At 38.2% G+C, this 18,665-nt stretch overlaps 2 protein-coding genes across 3 annotated transcripts in view; both read left to right on the top strand.

Annotated features, from left to right (window-relative positions):
- Window positions 1-4,061, top strand: part of LOC133632483 (gastrula zinc finger protein XlCGF57.1-like) — a 73,356-nt gene extending 69,295 nt beyond the window's left edge. The window contains exon 3 of the mRNA XM_062024926.1: window positions 1,784-4,061. Coding sequence (XP_061880910.1) covers window positions 1,784-2,664 — 881 coding nt within the window. The 3' untranslated portion in view covers window positions 2,665-4,061. The remainder of the gene's footprint in view (window positions 1-1,783) is intronic.
- A 3,930-nt stretch (window positions 4,062-7,991) lies between these two features.
- Window positions 7,992-17,967, top strand: LOC133632481 (gastrula zinc finger protein XlCGF57.1-like). Of its 2 annotated transcripts, XM_062024918.1 has the most exons (3): window positions 7,992-8,197; window positions 15,296-15,664; window positions 17,200-17,967. In XM_062024918.1, exons 1-3 carry the CDS (start codon window positions 8,095-8,097, stop codon window positions 17,205-17,207), a joined length of 480 nt encoding a protein of 159 aa, XP_061880902.1. In that variant the 5' UTR covers window positions 7,992-8,094; the 3' UTR covers window positions 17,208-17,967. The 2 variants fall into 2 exon arrangements, with proteins under 2 accessions (XP_061880902.1, XP_061880901.1); XM_062024917.1 differs by having other exon boundaries at window positions 15,296-17,967.
- The last annotated feature ends 698 nt before the right edge of the window (window positions 17,968-18,665 follow it).

Raw genomic sequence — 18,665 nt, 5'->3', positions numbered from 1 at the left:
CTCACCTTGACTTCCTCCGTCTCCGGGCCGCCGACCGCATCTATGATCGGGTGAAGTCCTTCGTCGCTCTGTCGATCGCTGGAACGCAGGTGAGCACGGGTGTTGATGAGCAGATGAGGGCTGGCTGGCGTAGGTGGAGCGCTAATGTTTTTAGCATAGCTCTGTGAGGTCCCGTTGCTAAGTTAGTTTCAATGGCGTCGTTAGCAACAGCATTGTTAAGCTTCGCCAGGTCCATTCTATGTGTCATACTTGATCATTTCGTGATATTGCCATATCTTTGCTGAAAGGATTTAATAGAGAACATCGACGATAAAGTTTGCAACTTTTGGTCGCTGATAAAAAAGCCTTGCCTGTACCGGAAGTAGCAGACGATATGCGCGTGACGTCACCGGTTGTGGAGCTCCTCACACCTGCACATTGTTTACAATCATGGCCACCAGCAGCGAGAGCGATTCGGACCGAGAAAGCGACGATTTCCCCATTCATTTGAGCAAGGATGAAAGATTTGTGGATGAGGAAAGTGAGAGTGAAGGACTAGAGGGAATGCCACAAATTAATCCCGCATAACAAACACCTCCCCCCTCCCGTCCATATAACCCGCCAATACAACTCAAACACCTGCACAACACACTCAATCCCACAGCCCAAAGTACCGTTCACCTCCCCAAAGTTCATACAGCACATATATTTCCCCAAAGTTACGTACGTGACATGCACATAGCGGCACGCACGTACAGGCAAGCGACCAAATGTTTGGAAGCCGCAGCTGCGTACTCACGGTACCGCGTCTGCGTATCCAACTCAAAGTCCTCCTGGTAAGAGTCTCTGTTGTCCCAGTTCTCCACAGGCCAATGGTAAAGCTTGACTGTCATCTTTCGGGAATGTAAACAATGAAACACCGGCTACGTGTTTGTGTTGCTGCAGCCGGCCGAAATACACCGCTTCCCACCTACAGCTTTCTTCTTTGCTGTCTCCATTGTTCATTGAACAAATTGCAAAAGATTTACCAACACAGATGTCCAGAGTACTGTGGAATTTTGCAATGAAAACAGACGACTTAATAGCTGGCCACAATGGTGTCCCAAAATGTCCTCTACAATTCGTGACGTCACGCGCAAACGTTATCATACCGAGACGTTTTCAGCAGGATATTTGGCGCAAAATTTAAAATTGCACTTTAGTAATTGGCATGTGTTGCAATGTTAAGATTTCATCATTGATATATAAACTATCAGACTGCGTGGTCGGTAGTAGTGGCTTTCAGTAGGCCTTTAAGATTGGCAGTATGTGGGGTGAGTGACGTGAGTAAGTGAGTGGGCAAGTAAGGAGAGGTAGTGGTAGCATGTGCAGGAGTGTTAATAGCATGGTGGATGTCCGGTTGTGCCCTGTGGAAATAATAAATAAAGTGAGCAAGTTGTAACTAATCGACGGCCTCGTCCTTCCGACCAAAGAGCGGAGCTTTATGGACCCAGTGTTACCCCCGACAAAACATTGTTGCCTTTCTTCCTCTCCACGATGTTATTGCTTGTATGCACTTTGTGTGTGCGTTTTGACACACTCAACATCATGTGCCTCGGCTCTGTAGTCACCGCCGCACAGCAGCATTCAGATGAAAGAACGGTACCAGTGGTATATTACCGATTATTATATCAAAGGTGGTATATTACCGATTTCAATTGATTAGTACCACGACACTTTATTAGTATTAGTATACTGTACAACTCTACTACACACACATACAGTACATAGAAGAAAGTGTGTTTTTGTTGTTTGTGTCTTGCAGACGTCCAGCAGCTGATCTGTAATCCAGAAGAAGTTTCCCCTCAGTTAGGGGGGAGCTCCACTTTGAAGCAGGAGACTCCACAACCACCCTGCATTAAAAAGGAAGAGGAGGAACTCTGCATCACTCAGGAGGGAGAGTGTCTTCTAGGACGAGAGGAAGCTGATTACACCAAGTTTCCACTGAATATTCTCTCTGTGAAGACTGAAGATGATGAAGAGAAACCACAAGTAGACAACCTCTTAGCTCCACTATCAGATAGTGAGGCTAAAGACGAGGTTGAAGAACCTTTGAGCAGCGATACAGACTGTGAAGGTGATATGAGGACTCACATTGACAACAAACACTCTGAATGCTCTACAAAGAAGAGAGGTAAAACATGTTTGAGCTGCTCAGTTTGTGCTAAAAGCTTTTCTGTTAAGAGGTATTTGACTCAACACATGAGAACACACACAGGTGCAAAACCATTTAATTGTTCAGTTTGTGGCAACAGCTTTTCTCAAAATTGCCGTTTGACTCAACACATGAGAACACACACCGGTGAAAAACCATTTAACTGTTCAATTTGTGGTGAAAATTATTCTATAAAGAGCCGTTTGACTCGACACATGAGAACACACACAGGTGAACAAACTTGTAATTGTTCAGTTTGTGGCAAAATCTTTTATCGAAATACCTCTTTGACTGAACACATGAGAACACACACAGGTGAAAAACCATATAAGTGTTCAGTTTGTAGCAAAAGCTTTTCTGTTAAGAGCCATTTGACTCGACACATGAGAACACACACTGCAGAAAAACCATTTAGTTGTTCAGTGTGCTGTAAAAGGTTCGCACATAATGCAGCCGCAGTAAAACACATAAGAACACACAAGGGTGAATAATTAATTAGCTGTTTATATTGTGGTATGTTGCTCATATGTGGTGACATCCACCCTACCCAGGACCTCCTCACTGCTTCTTTCACAAATATCTGAGGTATTCATTCAAACTTGCATTGTTTGAAGCATAATCTTATCTACTCATGACCCCATGTCTTCTCTGTATCTGAAACCTTCCTGAACAGTAAGAAAGATGATGCTTCAAGTGCTTGGTTACTCCTTCTTCAGTCCAGGGACCTGGGGCCTCATGTGTCAAGTTTGTGTACGCTTAAAAACCTGCACTACGCCCTTTTTCACTGCAAAGTTGAGATGTATCAAAACTGATGTTGATGCATAAGTGATGCTGGGTGACTGTTTGCATAAAAAAGTGCCAACTCTCCTCAGACTGATTGATGTGCAAATCAGAGACATATGAACAATTAACCCCCAACACCCACAACCCAACCCCCACTTCCCTCGACATTCGGGCATAACAGGTTCAATCCCTTCAGCGAGATGAGTTTGTGAATTGTAAAATTCAGCTGCATTTTTAAATTAAAGAAACTGCTGTTCTGAATGTGTCCACTGGATGTCGCAATAAAAATTCTGTTAGGCAAGCAAATAGTTTATACCGGGGCGAGCAAGTATACCAAGCAAGAGGTTCACTGTAAAGCGGGGCTGTGACTCCTCCCCCTCCACCCAACATAAAAAAGGAGTAAAATAGGCAATCCGTAACCCCACTTAAAATGCAGCATGAGACACTGCACACTGATATAGTTCTGTGAAAATGATTGTCTTCTGTGCAAATGTAAAGAAAGTGAACAGTGTGTGATTTACTGCAATACTGTCAGTCTTTTAACTTTTTATTTGTGCTTTGTTGAAATTGTTCACACATTGCACAGCTTTTATTTTTCTATCAATACACATTATGTCTACAAGAGAAGAAGTATTTCAGCACTTTTTAATAATTTCTACCTCAGTTTGTATGGTTTGTTGAGTTAGCACAGGATTAATATGTGGCAAAGACAAATGAGGTAGTTGATACATAGAATAGTTTTTATTCATGCTTTATTTTGTTTTTTGTTCAATCCTAGATGGGCTGTGACTTATTTTTAATTGCTTTGTAGAAACACTGAGATTAAGCCTAAATTAATTGTGTTCTTCAAGGTGTTTTTGAAGCCTCACCATTTTTTTCCTTTAAATGTTCAACTAAATTGAAGTGTTTTGTCAAGAGGATTATTTGTGATATGTATATTTTCAGAATGTGCTTGTTCTATTTTGGGCCAAAGTAAAATAAAGAAAACAATCTGAAGTTGTCATAGTTGTATTTTTAAGTTATCATGCCATGATTTTACCCGTCCCGCCCACGTGGGAATAGATTTTCCTCCATGTGGCCCCTGAGCTAAAATGAGTTTGACACCCCTGCTGTAATCTGACTCATGTGAGCAGGTTACTGTATAAACACATTTTGTTATAAGTTATAAAAATGTGTTCAGTTCTCAGAGACACATCAATGTCAGTGTAGCTGCTGACAGAAGCAACATGTATATTTGATATATCATTTCATAGTTGGTTAGAATGATTAAATACAATGCATAAAGATAAGTTCATAATGTACCAATAATGTGATTAAAAAAGTATTTCCTTGGGTTAAGTTTATGTTAACTTTATTTTTGTTACAAACCCATGTCAATTGGAATATGTTTTGTTCTGGTTTGGTCATGTTGTTGGGGGGACAATTAATATGTGAGGGAATTAAGGAAGCAGCATGAGACGACAAGTGTTTGATGTGGAAGACGTTAATGGAGTCTCGGATTGAAAATAAACGTTATTCCCTTGGAGTTTATGAGGCCAACGAGGTATTATTACTTCTGATTTTTTTGGATGTCAGACTATTTGTAAGTTCTGTTTGCTTGTTTTATTACTTCTTACGGCATTATATTTGGCATCAAAAATGTGGCAAATTAAATGTCTGTCAGAAAAACAAATGGCTTGAACCTTGATTAAGACCTCGGAGGGAGTAACACTGATAATGTATGGAAGTAGTATTGTCCCACATCAACTTATATATTTCAATATGATATTAATACATATGCAAATATTAATAAATATACAAATACAAATGTGATATACAAATAAATAATTTGTATAAATAAACGCGTATTTGTCAATATATTTTTGAGATTTGAAAATATGTACAAATAAAATTTAGAAACATAAAAATGTAACGTACAAATAAATCAAGAATTTGTATATATAAACGTGTAAATATATTTTTGAGATTTGAATATAAATATCCTTGATTTTGTATTTGTATTGAATTTGCATATGTGGATCGCCTAATACAACGCTAACATTAGCTAGCTCAGTCCCGTTGTGCGTTTTCTCTGTAAAGACGTGGATTTTTTGTGCGCAGAAAACTCCGCGAATTTTGCATATAATGCTCTGTGACCCAGACCACTCTCTCTGCAGTGCACTCTGCTGGTTGTTCAGGGGAGTGTGTAGGTCACATGTATTTGTGCATCTGGTTTGTGGTAGAAATGTCTCAACACAAAGCAAAAAAGCGATCCACATATGCAAATTCAATACAAATACAAAATCAAGCTTATTTATATTCACATCTCAAAAGTATATTTACAAATACACGTTTATTTATAGAAATTCTTGATTTATTTGTATGTCACAATTTTATATTTATACATTTTATTTGTATATATTTTCAAATCTCAAAAATATACTTACAAATATGCGTTTATTTACAAATACACGTTTATTTATAGAAATTCTTGATTTATTTGTATGTCACATTTTTATATTTATACATTTTATTTGTATATATTTTCAAATCTCAAAAATATACTTACAAATATGCGTTTATTTACAAATACACGTTTATTTATAGAAATTCTCGATTTATTTGTATGTCACATTTTTATATTTATACATTTTATTTGTATATATTTTCAAATCTCAAAAATATACTTACAAATATGCGTTTATTTATTTCATTTGTATATATTTTCAAATCTCAAAAATATACTTATAAATATGCGTTTATTTATACAAATTATTTATTTATCACATTTGTATTTGTATATTTATTAATATATGCATATGTATTAATATCATATTGATATATATATAAGTTGATTTGAGACAATCCTACTTCCATAATAATTGGCCATAATTTACAGGTCAATGATTTGCTGAGTTAAAAAAAATAAAGTATGGGTTTCAACTAAGGCTGTCAATGTTAATGCGTTACCATAAATGAATGATGATTAATCACAGTGTTGGTTTTGACCGGCGCAGGAAGGCAGTGCGCATCGCACAGGCAGCGATGACGTCACACACCAGTGGTAGAGGGATGTGCTCTGTGCCCACTTTCGCTTCAAAACAAACCTCGATGGAACTGCAGATAAAACTGAGGTTATTAGTCAGTAATACAGCGACAACTTTCTTATCATTGGCACACATCAAGTTTAAAATAGAATCAAAGAATCAGGACGCACTTTGTCCTGGCCACCAAAGCAATGTTTTGGCCCTTTCTCTGCACTTTGTGAGCCCTTGATGTCCATTGTGTATTTTCTGCAAAATGTCTGCTGTTAATGACTTTGGAATAACAATTCTGTTTCCTCGTGTGACCAAGCCATCAGGTTCTGATAGTTCATTTTTCAATTTTAGAAAAAGTCTCTGGCACACGGTGGGACAGTATAGCAATGTGTTCTGGCCATCCTGACCTGATTAGTTTGATGACAGCCTGTAGCTGGCTGTCTGCCATTGTTGCTGTCCTGATGCTCTCCGTTCTGGTTGGACATGCTGGGATGCCCTGCATCACTGTGGCTACGTAGCACGCCACATCATCCTGAGGGTCAGTCTCTCCTTTTGTGTGTGTTTGTGGGCTACGAGACAGGGAGGTCTCAAGGTTGGCAAGTATGTCGTATATATGTATGTATATATATATATATATATATATATATATGTATATATATATATATATGTATATATATACATGTACACTACCGTTCAAAAGTTTGGGGTCACCCAAACAATTTTGTGGAATAGCCTTCATTTCTAAGAACAAGAATAGACTGTTGTGTTTCAGATGAAAGTTCTCTTTTTCTGGCCATTTTGAGTGTTTAATTGACCCCACAAATGTGATGCTCCAGAAACTCAATCTGCTCAAAGGAAGGTCAGTTTTGTCGCTTCTGTAACGAGCTAAACTGTTTTCAGATGTGTGAACATGATTGCACAAGGGTTTTCTCATCATCAATTAGCCTTCTGAGCCAATGAGCAAACACATTGTACCATTAGAACACTGGAGTGATAGTTGCTGGAAATGGGCCTCTATACACCTATGTAGATATTGCACCAAAAACCAGACATTTGCAGCTAGAATAGTCATTTACCACATTAGCAATGTATAGAGTGTATTTCTTTAAAGTTAAGACTAGTTTAAAGTTATCTTCATTGAAAAGTACAGTGCTTTTCCTTCAGAAATAAGGACATTTCAATGTGACCCCAAACTTTTGAACGGTAGTGTATATATGTATGTATATATATATGTATGTCGTAAATAGTAATAGATTACTTCTTATGGTTATGTTCTGAAAATAAGCTAAAGCTAAGGTACATTGTTCGGTAACTAAAAGAAAGAAAAGTTATGCACTGTGAAACTGAGTGTAATATTTGTTTTGCACTAAGAATGTTTTAAATAAGAAGCAATTTGAAAATGCATACTATTTTGAGTTTGTTTAGTAGCAACTTAAAAGTTAATTTGGTTGGATTCAATATTTGAAAATAATACTGTCTTTTTTTTTTAAAGAAATGGGATGTAGCAATATGATTAGCTTGTTTGTGTGTTGTTCCTACCCGGAAGGTTTAGAGTGACGCACCGGAAGAAGTGTGCCGGTTATGTGGTATGACAACTGCTGAATAAAAGTTCCCTGTGAGTAGGGTAAAGCTCAACCGTCCAGTTTGTAGAGTCATTGAAGACAGAACAAGTGTATCTGATAAAACAGCAATGTTGTGACACTCTTAAACAGGGCAATACTGCCATCTACTGTACATGCATTAATTTCTATCTCCAAATTATTTTGATAGCAAAAAAAATTTCGCGATTAGGAGCACTTCAATTATGAGCCATAAATGTAAGAAAATATGAAAAGGGTCGCTAGTTATTTAAAAGGTATTTTATTTTTTAAAGCGCAGTTGTCGATTGTTAATGGCCGGAAGTTGCACACTTCTGGCGCATGCGCACACACATCGAACAGTGGTAAAGCGGAAAGTCCAAGATGGCGGACTAAGCGGCGTGGCTTTCCGGAGAAGTTTCACATTTACGATCTTATAGATTCAAAAATAGCATCAAATACCTCAACTATTCGCCACCAAACGGACTTTGAGTGTGGAGCGACGGCGTGTTATCTGAAGTGAAGATTGAAGACGTGATAGAAGATGGACGACTACTGCTATGCTAAGATGGCGACGTCCGCTAAAAGAGAACATGAAAGAGAATCAGCGCCACCAACGGAGAACAATCTGAAAAGCGAAGATGAAGGTGAGTGTGTTGCGTTCCCTCATTTGAAAGCTGTTTGAATTCCAAGCCCTAAAAGTAGAAATCAGCCGACTTTGTTGAACAATGTAAACAAAGAACCTCGATCCAAAATGTCGGAAATGTCTGTTAGAAGTTACCGCAGTAGTAAACAGTAGGCAAGCAACGATACTTGGTATAATCCTGCGTGAATCCGCCTTTATTGACCGTGATCCTGTGTGTGTGAGAATGTGTGTGTGAGTGAACTACTGTATTCGTCCTAACTGGGAGATTAAACACACCCACTAATTTAATCAGAAAAAGGCATTTTTACATGTCAATATTGTTGTACTAAAAACTCTGCAGACACTCTTTTTTAAATCATTTTTGAGTTTGTGGATGAAAACATTTTGTCCCTGAAATAAACATTCAACTTGTTTAATGTGTTGGTACACATTATTTTACAGTACCTCAAATTCAAACTGCACTTTAATGTACTTTTATTAAAAATAAAACTCCACAATCGGGGCACCGCTTGCCTTTTTCCAAGCACTGGCAAAAAGTACTGACGTTTTCAAGTAATTAAAGAATATAAATAATTTATTATTTGAAAATATTGTTTAGTAAATGTTGACTTGAAATAAGAATCCTACATTATTTAGTACACCACTGATACTTTGTTTCCTGCAGAATGTTTGTGATGACAAGCAAAAAAAAGGAAAAAAGTTTGTTCTCTTTACCCCCACAAAATGTACAGAAAATAAGCAAAACTGTGGTCCTAAAACCAGGTATGGACCGAAACGTGGGTGACCTGTACAGTTACACCTCTAGTAAACACAATTATAGATATGAACAAAATGACAGTTGTCAGCTGTGAGCATATATTACCTCCATCAAACATGGCGGAAATGTCTGTTACAAGATACTGTGGTAGTAAATAGTAGGGATGCAACTGTACTCACTATTATCCTGCACGGGACAATCTGCCTTTAATTAAACAAAAAAAGTGACATTAATCAAGATCGGATGGTATGCAAAAAATAATCGTGATAATTTTTTTGGCCATATTGCCCTGCCCTATTCCATCAGCATTTCAGCAGTTTCTACAGAAATGAGTTATGTTCATACGTTGTATTTTTTGTTTAGCACTTAGCAATAGGGCTAGTTGCTTGATCTGCTCATCAGTCAGCTTCTAAAACTTGTAGCTCATCCTCCTTATATTCAGGCTCAAAAATATAAGGTTCTGGATCATAATTTGTCCCAAAGTATTCTTTGATGGCACTCATGAAGTCTGCCTTTATTAGTAATAGTTGGTGGTGTTGTTGAAGGAAATAGCGAACGTTGTGATGTGTCTGTGAAAATAATGCTGCCACCGTTTGCTTAAAATGATGAAAATACGTAAATATTACATGTTATTATGAATAGGCTTGGGTATCGTTTGAATTCGACCGATTCCGATTTTTTGTTTCGATTCCGATTCCTGACTATTCTCGATTCCGATTCTTTTAAGAGGTAGGGTCAAAAAAAAGTTTAGGATATTTTAAATGAGCTAGCTAACCTACAGTCTTTCTGAATGAAATAGTCTGACATTCTCCATCAATTTGAATTCTATTAACTTTTTATGAACTTTACTATACATTCCTCACAGGGCTGTTTTCAACTAGAATATAAATATCAAATCTATGAACTTGAATATAAATATTATAAATTATGAATACATTTTCCCAGGGGTACACTTTCCTCAAGAGAGCTTTATTTTTGAAAACCTCATGAAAACACATTTACACATAAGTGTATGATGCTGCAGGAAACCTCATGAAAACACATTTACACATAAGTGTATGATGCTGCAGGAAACCTCATGAAAACACATTTATACATAAGTGTATGATGCTGCAGGAAACCTCATGAAAACACCTTTACACATAAGTGTATGATGCTGCAGGAAACCTCATGAAAACACATTTACACACAAGTGTATGGTGCTGCAGGAAACCTCATGAAAACACATTTACACATAAGTGTATGATGCTGCAGGAAACCTCATGAAAACACATTTACACATAAGTGTATGATGCTGCAGGAAACCTCATGAAAACACATTTACACATAAGTGTATGCTGCTGCAGGAAACCTCATGAAAACACATTTACACACACAAGTGTATGATGCTGCAGGTACTTAAACATGTTACCGTGCTCCCACTGATGGGCTAACCTGGTGCACAAAAGCAAATAAACAATAAGAAACAACTTGCAAAACCCAGTCCAGATTAGCAGCAGGTACAGTATAAAATCAGAGGCAGTTCTTGTTTAGGAAAATGACCATACCCGCCTTCTCAGGCAGGATGCGTGAGCGTTCTGGACAGATAGTGTCTCCTGCTGTGGAAAATACACGTTCGCTGGGTGTGGAAGAAGCTTGAACGCATAAATAGGAGAAAGCGCGATCTGACAGCAAAGGATAAGTCTTTTGTTGGTTCCACCGGACCACCACCATGCAGCAGGGTCGTCAGACATAAGTATCGGTGAAACGTCCTGGTACATCTGCAGCTCTCTCTCCACTCGTTTCTTGATGGACATGGAGCTCTGTTATTTTGCGGTTATTTCATTTTTTTTTGTAAAGTAAAGCCACACTTTCGACCGCAGACGCCCGCTATCCATGCTTGAGCTTGACTGACTCGCTCGGCTATGCTAACACTTCCGGCGGTGGGCGCTTCTTCGTTGGTGCTCAGCGGCTTCTTCTTCCGGTTCGGCGGACATATTTTTTCCGGTCGGCGGACTGGGTATTGTCACGCCAATTCGTGACAGTATCGAAAATAGGAATCGAAATTTAAACTTTTGAACGATTCCGGGAGAATCGGAAAGTTAGTCCCGGTTCCAATCGATACTCGATACCCAACCCTAATTATGAATGTGCCTGTTATTACATTATATATATACTTACAGCGTGTATATAAAAAGTTGCTGGAAGCTTTTGGATATTTTTTAGAGTTTTTTATAGGCGAAATAGAGTGCATCTCCATTACCTGCATTGTTAGCTGACTTTGCTAACGTTTATTTGCGAGTTACAATGAGTGATGGGCAGTAGTGCACAACAAGTAGCGACGCTATGCAGCTTAACTACAGTTCCCAGTAGCGTGGCGTTAGCTTCACTTCTTTTTGAACCCGTAGTGATTCCTGTAACTTAGCTATTTTTCGACCCATGTAGTGACATAGCGTCCATCAAACGCTACAAAGAGAGAAAATAGACTGCTAATCAAGTGCTGGGAAAAAAAACCTGTTGTTCTTTTAGATTATATTTAAAATTGAGTTTTTGTGGTATTGTTTTTACGTTTTCTAATTAATAAATAATTGTTTTATTTATTTTGACTCCAAAATCACTCAAAATCATTGTGATTATTATGTTTTGCCATAATTGTCCAGCCCTAGACGAGGTATTGGAAAGGACTTCATGATAAACTATGTATCACGGTACTTGAGTCACGATACAATAGTCTACTGCAATATTGTGACATGGAGTTTTACTGCGATTTTTACAAAGTTACTGAAAAATGTAAATTTAAACAGCTTAAAATAAATGTTTAAATATGTACACTAGATGCCAGTTATAATATATTGTACAAATTGTGTCAAAACCAAAGTAAATAAAATGATCATCGCAATTATACAGAAAGTGAATCACATTTTTTGCATTTAATATCTAAAAAAGTCCTCTACTTCTTAACTATAGACTTCTTTGAGATAGATATTATCTTTTTTAGTTTTGTGATGTTCACTATTTTGCCAAAAGTATTTGGCCACCCATCCAAATGATGAGAATCAGGTGTCCTAATCACTTGGCCCAGTGTATAAAATCAAGCACTTAGGCATGGAGACTGTTTCTACAAACATTTGTGAAAGAATGGGCCGCTCTCAGTGATTTCCAGCGTGGAACTGTCATAGGATGCCACCTGTGCAACAAATCCAGTCGTGAAATGTCCTCGCTCCTAAATATTCCAAAGTCAACTTTATTATAAGAAAAGTGAAGAGTATGGTATGGTGTCAGAGGTCTTGCTCGTGATTGGTTGAAAAGGTATCTTGGTGGCAGAGAACAGTATGTACATATGAACAATGTGGATTCAGATAAAAAAGATTATAACACTTGGAGTACCCCAAGGTTCTGTACTGGGACCAAAATTGTTTTTATTGTATATTAATGATGTCTGTAAAGTCTTTAAAAAACTCAACTGTCTTCTCTTTGCTGATGATACAAGCCTGTACTGTTCTGGGCAAGACCTTGGCCAGCTCCTAGAGATCGTAGAGAGTGAACTCCACATACTAAAGCAATGGTTTGATGCCAATAAACTATCAATCAACCTAAATAAAACAAAATATATAATTTTTGGAAATAAGAAAAATAACATACAGTGTCACATAAGAGTTGATGATCTGGAGATAGAAAGGGTGTATTCTACAACATTTTTGGGAATCTATATAGATGATAAATTAAATTGGAAACTGGACATAAATATTCCCAAGACAAAGATGGCAAAATGATTGCTATGTTACATAAAATTAAAAACTCTGTAAATCAAAAGGCTCTTAACATGTTATACAATTATTTTGTACTCCCATATCTTAATTATTGTGTTGAAATCTGGGGTAGCAATTACAAATCAAACATCAACTCTATGTTCTTACTTCAAAAGAAAGCCATTAGAATTGTAAATTATGCGGATTATCATGACCATACCAATGCTCTTTTCATTAAAGTAAAAACATTAAAACTGCACGATCTTGTTGACCTCAACACTGCTATTGTGACGTATAAAGCTCATAACCACATGCTGCCTGGGTGTCTACAGGAGAGGTTCAAACCTAGGGAGAGTCCCTATGACCTCAGAGGTTCAGTTGTCTTTTAGCAAGCAAACATAAGAAGGAGCTTAAAAAGTAGATGTTTCTGTCAGGGGGGTTCATCTGTGGAACAGCTTGGATGATTCCTTAAAATGTTCCAGTTCCATTCACACATTTAAAAAACACTTTAAGACCAATGTCTTGGAAAAATATATCACTCTTGAATCAACACTGTAGTTAATACTATGATCAATGTTAATTACAAACTAAACGTGGGATATAAATAATAATGGAAGTATAATAGTTTGTATATAGTATATAATTGGTACAAAGGTTTAACTAACACGTGTACAAGGATATTTCACATGTCTTTACTGTGTATATAATTGAACAGTGTTTATGTTGTGTACAAGGTGTATTTATAATATGTTGTGCAAAGGAAATTTCATATTTTTAGGAAACTCATCTTGTATTTGACATTGTTTATAGGGTTAGGCGCAATAAGTATTCAACTTCAGCCTAAACCCTTTCGGTCTGCAACATTTTCAATTTATGAATGTACAACTGTTTGTTTTTGTAAAGCTGTTTGTTAGATTTGTTGACCACTGACCGAATAAATAATAAACTAAACTAAACTAAACTAAGAGTTTGGGAACAACAGCAAGTCAGCCACCAAGTGGTAGGCCACGTAAACTGACAGAGAGGGGTCAGCTGATGCTGAAGCGCATAGTGCAAAGACTTTCTGCACAGTCAGTTGCTACAGAGCTCCAAACTTCATGTGACCTTCCAATTAGCCCACGTACAGTACGCAGAGAGCTTCATGGGTTGGGTTTCCATGGCCGATCAGCTTTATCTAAGCCATACATCACCAAGTCCAATGCAAAGCGTGGGATGCAGTGGTATAAAGCACGTCGCCACTGGACTCTAGAGCAGTGGAGACGCCTTCTCTGGACTGATGAGTCACACTTTTCCATCTGGCAATCTGATGGACCAGTCTGGGTTGGGAGGTTGCCAGGAGAACGCTACATTTCGGACTGCATTGTGCCGAGTGTGAAATTTGGTGGAGGAGGAATTATGGTGTGGGGTTGGTTTTTCGGGAGTTGGTGCTTGGCCCGTTAGTTCCGGTGAAAGGAACTTTGAATGCTCCAGGATACCAAACATTTTGGGACAATTCCATAGAATGGCACTTCAAGTTCATATGTGAGTAAAGGCAGGTGGCCAAATACTTTTTTTTACAATATAGTGTATTTCAATATTGTCGAAGCACATTTTTTCTACTTTCTGTGACTCTAGCTTAGCTTTTCTGAGTCTATGACAAGTCATGTAAACATTGATCCATCATTCTGGCAAGGCACTAAATGAATGGCCATGAAACACTACACACTAGGGTTGTCCCTATACCAATAATTTAGTACCGGTACCGGTGGTACTTTAACTTTAACTTAAATGTTTGGATACTTTTCCAAATAAATGTACACAGATAAGCCATGTAGCAGGTAAACCACATTTATTAAAGACAAAACACAAATTGTAGACATTTGTTACAAAATGTAGTCATTTCACTTGCATTAGTTGACTGCTAATTGGGCAGTTTTAACTGCACTAATATTTGGCATCAAGCCAAGCAGCTGTGTGCGCGTCTACGTATCTACATGTGCACAGCAGGGGAGCTGGTTAACTTATGAGAGTAGTATGTGTGTTTGTGAGAATGTCAACGTGTTGTCTGAGTGACGTCAGTGAGTGAGCGGGCGAGTAAAGAGAGAGCAGCAGGACAGGTGTAACAACTACATTATACCTGTCACTATTTAAACTCCTTGTGCAGATCTGAATGCTTATTATTTAAATGTTGACCTAAGTCTGAAGCAAAGGTGGTAATACTAATCACCACATTTGGCGAGGCGTGTTTTAAAGCAGCTGATGAGAGGGTAGTATGTGTGTGTGTGCACCTTTAAGAATGGCATTATGTGGGGTGAGTGAAGTGAGTAAGTGAGTGGGCAAGTAAGGAGAGGTAGTGGTAGCATGTGCAGGAGTGTTAATAGCATGGTGGATGTCCGGTTGTGACCTGTGGAAATAATAAATAAAGTGAGCAAGTTGTAACTAATCGACGGCCTCGTCCTTCCGACCAAAGAGCGGAGCTTTATGGACCCAGTGTTACCCCCGACAAAACATGGGCCCTGGGGGGAACGTCTCCCCTGCGCTCCTCGACCACGGTCTGGGAGCCGATATACTGTACAACTCTACTACACGTACAGTACATAAAAGAAAGTGTGTTTTTGTTGTTTGTGTCTTGCAGACGTCCAGCAGCTGATCGGTAATCCAGAAGAAGTTTCCACTCAGTTAGGGGGGAGCTCCACTTTAAAGCAGGAGACTCCACAACCACCCTGCATTAAAAAGGAAGAGGAGGAACTCTGCATCACTCAGGAGGGAGAGTGTCTTCTAGGACGAGAGGAAGCTGATTACACCAAGTTTCCACTGAGTATTCTCTCTGTGAAGACTGAAGATGATGAAGAGAAACCACAAGTAGACAACCTCTTAGCTCCACTATCAGATAGTGAGGCTGAAGACGAGGTTGAAGAACCTTTGAGCAGCGATAAAGACTGTGAAGGTGATATGAGGACTCACACTGACAACAAACACTCTGAGTGCTCTTCAACGAGGAGAGGTAAAACATGTTTGAGCTGCTCAGTTTGTGCTGAAAGTTTTACTAAAAAGTGCCATTTGACTCAACACATGAGAAGACACACAGGTGAAAAATCATTTAGTTGTTCAGTTTGTGGCGTAAGCTTTTCACAAAATAGCCATTTGACTCGACACATGAGAACACACACAGGAGAAAAACCATTTAATTGTTCAGTTTGTGGCGTGAGCTTTTCTCAAAATAGCCATTTGACTGCACACATGAGAACACACACAGGAGAAAAACCATTTAACTGTTCAGTTTGTGGCAAAAGCTTTTCTGTTAAGAGGAATTTGACTGAACACATGAGAAGACACACAGGAGAAAAAACATTTAGTTGTTCAGTTTGTGGCAAAAGTTTTTGTGGTAAGAGCAATTTGACTCAACACATGACAACACACACAGGAGAAAAAACATTTAGTTGTTCAGTTTGTGGCAAAAGTTTTTGTGGTAAGAGCAATTTGACTCAACACATGACAACACACACAGGAGAAAAAACATTTAGTTGTTCAGTTTGTGGGAAAAGCTTTTCTAAAAATAGCAAATTGACTCAACACATGAGAACACACACAGGAGAAAAAACATTTAATTGTTCAGTTTGTGATGTAAGCTTTTCTCAAAATAGCCATTTGACTCGACACATGAGAACACACACAGGAGAAAAACCATTTAATTGTTCCTTTTGTAGCAATAGCTATTCAGTTAAGAGGAATTTGATTGAACACATGACAACACACACAGGAGAAAAAACATGTAATTGTTCAGTTTGTGGCAAAAGCTTCTCTGTTAAGAGGAATTTGACTGAACACATGAGAAGACACACAGGAGAAAAAACATTTAGTTGTTCAGTTTGTGGCAAAAGTTTTTTTGGTAAGTGCAATTTGACTCAACACATGAAAACACACACAGGAGAAAAAACATTTAGTTGTTTAGTTTGTGGCAAAAGCTTTTCTGTTAAGAGGAATTTTACCGAACACATGAGAACACACACAGGAGACAAAACATGTACTTGTACGGTTTGTGGCAAAAGCTTTTCTGTTAAGAGGAATTTGACTGAACACATGAGAACACACACAGGTGAAAAACCATTTAGTTGTTCAGTTTGTGGCAAAAGCTTTTCTGTTAAGAGCACTTTGCTTGAACACATGAGAACGCACACGGGTGAAAAACCATATAAGTGTTCCATTTGTGGCAAAAGCTTTCCATATAATAGCTCTTTGTGTCGACACATGAGAACACACCCTGGAGAAAAAAACATTTAGTTGTTCCGTGTGCTGTAAAAGGTTCCCACATAATGCAGACGAAGTAAAACACATAAGATCACACAAGGGAAAATAACCAATTAGCTGTTTAGTTTGTGGTATGTTGCTCATATGTGGTGACATCCACCCTACCCAGGACCTCCTCACTGCTTCTTTCACAAATATCTGAGGTATTCATACAAACTTGGCTTATTTGGAGCATAATCTTATCTACTCATGACCCCATGTCTTCTCTGTATCTGAAACCTTCCTGAACAGTAAGATAAATGATGCTTCAAGTGCTTGGTTACTCCTTCTTCAGTCCAGGGACCTGGGGCCTCATGTGTCAAGTTTGTGCACGCTCAAAATCCTGCACTACACCCTTTTTCACTGCATAACTAACTGCCAACTTTTACTCCTCAGACTGATTGATTGATGTGCAAATCAGAGACATATGAACAATTAACCCCCAACACCCACAACCCAACCCCCACCTCCCTCGACATTCGGGCATAACAGGTTCAATCCGGCCCCCGAGATGAGTTTGCGAAGCGTAAAATTCAGCTGCATTTTTTAATGAAAGAAACTGCTGTTCTAATTGTGTCCACTGGATGTCGCAATAGCAATTCTGTTAGGCAAGCATTGATACCGGGGCGAGCAAGTATACCAAGCAAGAGGTACACGGTAAAGCGGGGCTGTGACTCCTCCCCCTCCACCCAACGTAAAACAGGAGTAAAATAAGCAATCAGTAACCCCACTTAAAATGCAGCATGAGACACTGCACACTGATGTAGTTCTGTGAAAATGATTGTCTTCTGTGCAAATGTAAAGAAAGTGAACAGTGTGTGATTTACTGCAATACTGTCAGTCTTTTAACTTTTTATTTGTGCTTTGTTGAAATTGTTCACACTTTGCACTGCTTTTATTTTCCTATCAATACACATTATGTCTAGAAGACAGGAAGTAACTCAACACTCTTGAATAGTTTCTACCTCAGTTTGTATGGTTTGTTGAGTTAGCACAGGATTAATATGTGGAAATGACAAATGAGGTAGTTGATACATAGAATAGTTTTTATTCATGCTTTATTTAGTTTTTTGTTCAATCCTAGATGGGTTGTGACTTAAAGTTTAATTGCTTTGTAGAAACACTGAGATTAAGTCTAAGTTAATTGTGTTCTTTAAGGTGTTTTTGAAAATGCACCATTTTTTTCCTTCTAAATGTTTAACTAACTTGAAGTGTTTTGTCAAGATGATTATTTGTGATATGTACATTTTCAGAATGTGCTTCTATTTTGTGCCAAAGTAAAACAAAGAAAACAATCTGAAGTTGTCATAGTCGTATTTTTAAGTTATCATGCCATGATTTTACCCGTCCCGCCCACGTGGAAATAGATTTTCCTCCATGCGGCCCCTGAGCTAAAATGAGTTTGACACCCCTGCTGTAATGTGACTCATGTGAGCAGGTTACTGTATAAACACATTTTGTTATAAGTTATAAAAATGTGTTCAGTTCTCAGAGACACATCAATGTCAGGCTGACAATCGCTCTTCCGCTTTCTCCAAACACGAGAACAAAGCAGCTCCTACTGACTTGTGATTGGTCAGACCGTGCCCATCTTAATCACATGGCTAATTTCAATATAATAAATTGCGATGTAACACAATTGAATATCTTACATTCTCAGACAGTAATGTGTTTATATAAGTTTAGATTGTGTCCAATCAATCAAGCAATGTTTATTT

This window comes from Entelurus aequoreus, linkage group LG17, assembly GCF_033978785.1.
Source record: "Entelurus aequoreus isolate RoL-2023_Sb linkage group LG17, RoL_Eaeq_v1.1, whole genome shotgun sequence".
In the NCBI taxonomy this organism is placed as follows: Eukaryota; Metazoa; Chordata; class Actinopteri; order Syngnathiformes; family Syngnathidae; genus Entelurus; species Entelurus aequoreus.
The sequence above is the reverse complement of the archived record's forward strand: the minus strand, read 5'-3'. Positions and strand labels throughout refer to the sequence as shown.